The sequence below is a fragment of the Balearica regulorum genome, chromosome 14 (genome assembly GCF_011004875.1).
Source record: "Balearica regulorum gibbericeps isolate bBalReg1 chromosome 14, bBalReg1.pri, whole genome shotgun sequence".
NCBI lineage: Eukaryota > Metazoa > Chordata > Aves > Gruiformes > Gruidae > Balearica > Balearica regulorum.
In genome coordinates this window covers 3353451-3359450 of record NC_046197.1, presented here as the reverse complement: position 1 = coordinate 3359450, position 6000 = coordinate 3353451, and the positions used below count along the sequence as shown (strand labels likewise).

The following is a 6000-nucleotide window of genomic DNA, read 5'->3' as shown; positions in this document are numbered from 1 at the left end:
TCAGGGTTGTTTGGAGGTGGCTCTTCTGGCCAGTGGCAGTAACTGCAAAGCATCCCCTCCCTGCCTGTCCAGGCTACGTGGCAGAAATGTTTCTAAAATCCCTTCTTACCTTGGGATGAAGTTGCCTTTTGGTGTGGAAATTGGATAAAGACAGAAGATGCATGACAGCCCTTCTAAAAGTTGTCTTTCCTTTTACTGAGGGTTTAAAATGTAGAGAATTGGTTAAGAACTGCTTATTGAAATGACCCGAGGCTGGAGCTGCAGATGATGGGAGCAAACAGCGCACGGGTTCGCTCGCCAGCGGCAGGGCTGAGATGCAGAGCTGAACTTGCTCTTTGTAAAAACTCAGCTTGGGGGGGTTATTTCTCCTTTAAATCTCAGCTGTAAAGGAGAAAGGGCCCTGGTGTGCCAGGTGCAGCGGGGCCGGATCCTGTGCCGGCCTTTGCTGCCGGCTTCTCATTCACATTCCAAAGGGGCGTCCAGTGGGTGGGAAGGTTTCCCGCTCAAGCATGCTGCTAAGTCCTCGGCCCCATTGAACGGGTTTCGTGCTCTGTGAAATGTCCGCTCGTTGGGCGATATGGACCACTGGAGCAGCGCAAGGGAAACTCATTTCACTGGGGGCACCTTCGCAGCCCTCCAAGCGAAAGGTCATGCTGCGCAGGCTTTGATTCGAGCCGCTGAAGAGCGGTCGCTAATCCAGTAAGCCCCCCAGGCCCTGTAGGACGACGCGGTCTTAATTCAGGCATTTGCGTCTGTGAGGGGAAGGCAGTGACCCCGGGAGGTCCCGGGGTGCCCGGCAGTGCAGACACCCTGCCCGGCCCGTGCCTCCCTCCTAAACGTCGGGGAACTCCTGGGGACGCGCTCCGCCGGCCTTCGCACCCTGAGCTGCGCCCTCTGAAGAACAAACGGCTGTCAAGCTGTTCGTTTGCCAGTGGGCAGCGACTGTGGTGGCTGGTTTGTGTTGGGAATCAGATCAAACAGCAGCCTTCAGCAGTGAAGCAACAGGCATGGGCGCAGAGCTCTTAATCTTTTTTATATATATATATATATATATGCATGCACATATATATGCATAACAACGTGGAGCTAAGTGATATTTCTATTTTTCCACAGATACGTGAGAGCTGCCTCATCTATTTTCTGTGCTCAGCTGTGTTTTGCAAGGCTGGTAGACTGAGATTCACTCAATATTGGTATTATTCTCCAGGTAACTATTGGGGTTTTAAAGATTAAAGGGCTTTGTCAGACCGATGAGGCAGAAAACATGGATCTAGTTTAAATAAAGAACTCTTGTGTGATTGCAAATGAAATGTTTTCGTAATTGAAAAAAGAAAAACCCAGTGTGCCCTCTTTAAAAGTGCCACCCAGGTGTTGCCCTGGCAGTTCTCACTGTTTGAGATGTCCAGGTGCCTTTTGCTCTGCGCGGATCCAGTCCCTTTGGCAGCCGAAGCGCCGGCTGGGATGCGGCAGTGGGAGGCGGCCGTGCTGCTGGCACATAGCACGTTGGCACGGCCCGGGCCAGCATCGCCTGCGATGAGTTTTTCCATGCGTAGCTCGCAGCTCTGCTGTAGCTGCTGTAATTTTCCCTGCTGCTGGGGAAATTGAAATTAAAAACGTTAGCGGCAGCTTCACAAATTATTTTTCTACCCGTGCCGTTTTCATCTGGGTGCGGCGGCCCTGGGCTGGCTCGGGTGTTGGGCAATGCCATCTGTCGCTGTCTAAGGAGCCTTTTCTCGGAGGTGGGTGATGGGGCTGCCGCGATGCAAGGTCCCAAAGTGGTGGGACAGGTGCTCACGGCCGCTGGAGGGACTTCCATCCCTTCCCCGGCGCGTTGCCAACGGCATTTCTACATCAGACTGGTCTTACGAAGGCCCAAAGTAGAAGAGCATAAACTCGCCTTTAGGTATCGTTTGCATCACTGGGGTGTACAGGTGTAAAACATTGTTCTACCTAAAGCCCCTGAGCTCCTCGAGGCCAGCCTGGTGTTGGTCACGTAAAGCCGCTGATGCTGCCCGTATGGGAGAGGGGGGCAGGTTGCCTGTGGGATGCTTCGGGTACGAAAACCTCACCAAGAAATTCTAACTTCCGTATTATGGTTGCTGTGAGTGTTTTCTGTTCTTGTGGAAGGAGGAAAACGCGATGCTTTCACCTGGCACAGAATGCCACCTGTACGAAAGGTCGAGCTGTGAGGCTTGGCGGGATGGATGTGATGGTAACAGCGCGGCAGCTTGGCACCATCACGGCAAGGATGAGGACCAAGTTTCAGGTTCCCGTTTTCTGCATGGATCCTGCTTCCTCAAGGATAAATCTGCGGTCGGGAAGAGGGAAAGGTGACACGGGCTGTTGGTGAAGCAGGAGAAATCTGGTTTCGGGTGAGGATGACGTCCTTGGTCAGGTGCGGTCTGTGGTGCGCTGGCCATCTGTGGGGGACACTCGGTGGCCTTTTCCGGAGTTCTGCCGGGCAGACAGTCCACGCAGGCTTCCCACAGCCAACTTCTACCATCTTCCCCCTCGGTACGTTATTTATGGCAGGTTGATTTTACAGCCTTGCATTTGTGCCTAAAGAAGAGTTAAAGGGAAAAAAAAAATACCTAAGGAGGGTCAAAGAAACCCCTGGGGGCCCGACTCCTGCCCTGGGCGACAGGACAGACTGTTCCTCAGACAGTTCAGATATGTTTTTCTGATGGCTCTGAGTTTCAGTGGTTGGTAAGCCCAGAAGACGCAATCAAAACTCGTGCTCGCAGATGACCACAAGTGACTGCGAGCCTTAGGGAGGAATTACGGCCTTCTGCCTTCGCAGAACTGCTGTTGCGTGGCGTCTCCTTGGCTGGCACGTACTGGACTTAGCGGGGTGACGGGCTGATGCACGCGGAAATGCTGGGCTTTACGCTCTGCCCTGGGGTGCCCGTCCCATGGGTGACTGAGCAGCGCCCGACGATGGGAGGAGGCGTAGGCTGGGTTCCTCCCCACCCCAACTGCGTAGAGGCAAAGAGGCATTGGTGACGGTTAGGAATATATTGAATATTTTCACATCTAAGTTAAATGCTCTTATTCTGCGCGTCTCTGGATTCTGCTGGTAACGTTTCTGTGTGGGGATCTCAGTGAGCTCAACTAGCAGGGCTCGGAAAAGTGGCTCTGATGGGCTCGGCCATCCTTGGAAATGGCCTTCAGGTGTGGGAAGGTGCCGTGGGGCCGCTGTGATGGGGATGTGTGGTGCCACTGGTGGCAGCGGCATCAGTAACTGACAGCAGTTTGGATTTTTTTTTTTTTACTTATGGATCTATAGGATACACCAGAAGTGTAAAGTTGATTAGAATTATCACATACGTGTATTATTGCTGGAGAGTTTATAAGAACTTGCTTTGGTCACTGTTTTCAAACTTCTTAATGTTTTCTGTGATTCTCGGGGCTGAAACTCTCTGTGATTTGGTGTCTGAATGGTCCCCAGTGATGGCCTCCAGGGATTAAAGATGCCGCTTGATTTGTGGCTGAAAACAGGGGGGGAACGGCCACCTCGGTCCCCAGGGACGTGGGAGCAGCAGGGTCCGACGTGCGCTGGTATTCGAGTGGAGAATTTGGAAAGCTCGGAGGTATGAGCTATGGTTATGTTCTCACTTAATAAGGTGTTAACTGACATTAGGCTCTCTTTGGAGAGTTAGACTATGTGTGGAGGTTAACAGTTCCTGGCGTTTTGTCCGCTATAAGCGAGCTTTCAGAGATGGGGAAAGACTTACCGCATGCTCTCAGCGTGTGAATGTTTTTCTTTACATCATCATCATCATCATCATCATCATCATAATAATAATAATAATTTATGTATTAAAAAAGAGGGGGAAGCCCCTTCGGTGTTACCCCGGGCTGCAGGAGTGGTCCAGCCGAGCCGTGCCGTGCCGAGCCGAGCCGGGCGGGGGTGCGGAGCGGCGGAGCGGCCGCTGGAGGGCAGGCGAACCGTGCCGAAGCGGGCGGGCAGCGGCGGCCGCCGGCCGGGGAAGTGCCGGGCAAAGCCCGACAACCTGACCCCGGTGGAAATATCCCGCCGTGGGAGCGGTGCCGGGCTAATGGACCCGGGCGGGCGCGGCGCTGCCCTGCCCGAGCGGCGGCGGGGCCGGGGGGCGGGTGTCCGGGGCTGGCGGGGCCCCGCTGCCGCCCGCCCGGGGCTCGCCGGGGACGGGACGCGCTCCTGCCGGCTCGGAGGTAAGAGCTGGCCGGGCCCCCGCCGCCCCCCGCCTCGGCCGAGCGCGGTGTGGGAGCGGCCGCGGCTGACACGTGTCGGCGGCGCGGAGAGGAGCGGAGCGGGGCGCGGAGCGGAGCGGCAGCCCGGCCGGGGGGAGGGGGGGGGGCAGCGGCGGGGTCTCTTGGGGGGCTTTTCCCCCCTCGCGTTTCGGGGGAGCAGCGGCGCTGCCCGCTCCGTCGGGCCGGGGAGGGCGCCGAGGGGGCCGGAGCGGCGCGGCCCCGCTCCCCCCCCTCCCGTGTTTTGGTTCGTGGTGGTGGTTTGGGTTTTTTCCCTTTTTTTTTTTTTTTTTTTTTAAAAAAATACTTTCCTCGCCGCCCCTGCCCTCCGTGCCGCGCCGCGCAGGCGGTGCCAGCCCCGCGGGGGCTGCCCGGGCGGGTCCCCGCCTCCCGCTCCGCGCCCCGCGCATCGCCATGCCGCCCGTGCGGAGCGGCGGGGCGCGGAGCGGGGCGCGGCGGCGGCGCTGTGCGGGAGCGGGGCCGCGGAGAGGCTTTATCCGCCTCGCAGGGCTGGCCCGGGGGGGCGGCGGGGGGGCACTTGCTGATGATCGGAAGTTACTGACAATAAGCACCTTCATCCCCCCCAAAGGCGGAGAGAGAGAGAGAGGGAGAGGAGGAGGAGGAGGAGAGACAGGGGGAGAGGAGAGCTGATGCCTAAGCGAGTCACTCGGAGGAGGCAAAGCGGGCGGTACCACAACTTCTCGGCGGCGCGGAGCGGCGCGGAGCGGCGCGGAGCGGAGCTCGCCGGCCGGATCGCTCCCATGTCAGGGCGGCGGTGGGGGACTGCACTCCGCTAGCGTGAAGCCACTGACCTCCCCCCTCTCCTCGCCCAGCGATGTATTCACTGCTCTCAGCCTGCACTTGCCTGTAAGGATTATGGCATATTTTAAAATATTTTTTTGGGGGTATTTTTAGGATTTTTGTATTGTTTTTATTTTTTTCTTAAACTTTCCTTTTGGAGGCTCCGGTTGCGTTTTCCTCGCAATCAGGTGGTAATAGGGACCCGAGCCTTTTTATAAGCAGAGCATCGCTCTGTGCCCTTTTAAAAAATTGCAAACAAAAACAAAGCAAAAAAAAAAAAAAAATCAACTTTAACCATTTTACTGCATCATTTGATCTTTTGTTGCTTTTTTTTTTTCTCCTCTCCAGATGTTTACATTTCCTGCTGCTGTGCTTTCAGGTACAGGTACGTGTCCTTTCTGTCCTCTTTCGCTTTTGGTTGTAAAATAGAAACAAAGGCGGCGTGCTGACCTCGGAGTGCCAGGCAGTTTTGGCTAGGGCTTTCACTTTTTTTTTTTTTTTTCCCCTCTAGTTTTTATAGCCGTATTAAACCGATCCCCGCGCCAGATGCTGGAGTGTCACCGGCCCTGGAAAAGGGCTGCCCCTCTCGCTGAGCTCCTTTTCAATGACCGCTTGTGCTGAGGCACCGCTCTGCGGGCGCTCGGCCGCCCGGTGCGGGCTGGGGCGCAGCCGGGTGCGCCGGTAGCCTGCCGTAGCGGGATCCTCTGGAGTGCATTAGCCTGGCTAATGATGTGAGAGGGAGTGCTGGACTCTCCTCCCTTTGCACAATGTTGATTGATGCACTTGCCTTGGAAGAGCAGGCGCTCTCCTGTTCGCCCTCCTTTTTTTTTTCTTTTCTTTTTTTTTTCTCTTTTTTCCCCCCCCTCCTTCCCCTCCTAGGGAACTTACTCCCAAAAACCGATACTCTGGAAAACATGAGTTTCCCTAGCCAGGAGAAGGAGGCTGTGTGCTCCCTCCCCATTATTCAGT

General features: G+C 55.9%; 1 protein-coding gene across 1 annotated transcript in view; it reads left to right on the top strand.

Annotated features, from left to right (window-relative positions):
- Positions 1–3993: 3993 nt before the first annotated feature.
- The window catches only part of FGF18 (fibroblast growth factor 18), a 73609-nt gene continuing 71602 nt past the window's right edge, over positions 3994–6000 (top strand). The window contains exons 1-3 of the mRNA XM_075766603.1: positions 3994–4194; positions 4830–5097; positions 5380–5416. Of these exons, the coding sequence (XP_075622718.1) occupies positions 5066–5097; positions 5380–5416 (69 nt within the window). The 5' untranslated portion in view covers positions 3994–4194; positions 4830–5065. The remainder of the gene's footprint in view (positions 4195–4829; positions 5098–5379; positions 5417–6000) is intronic.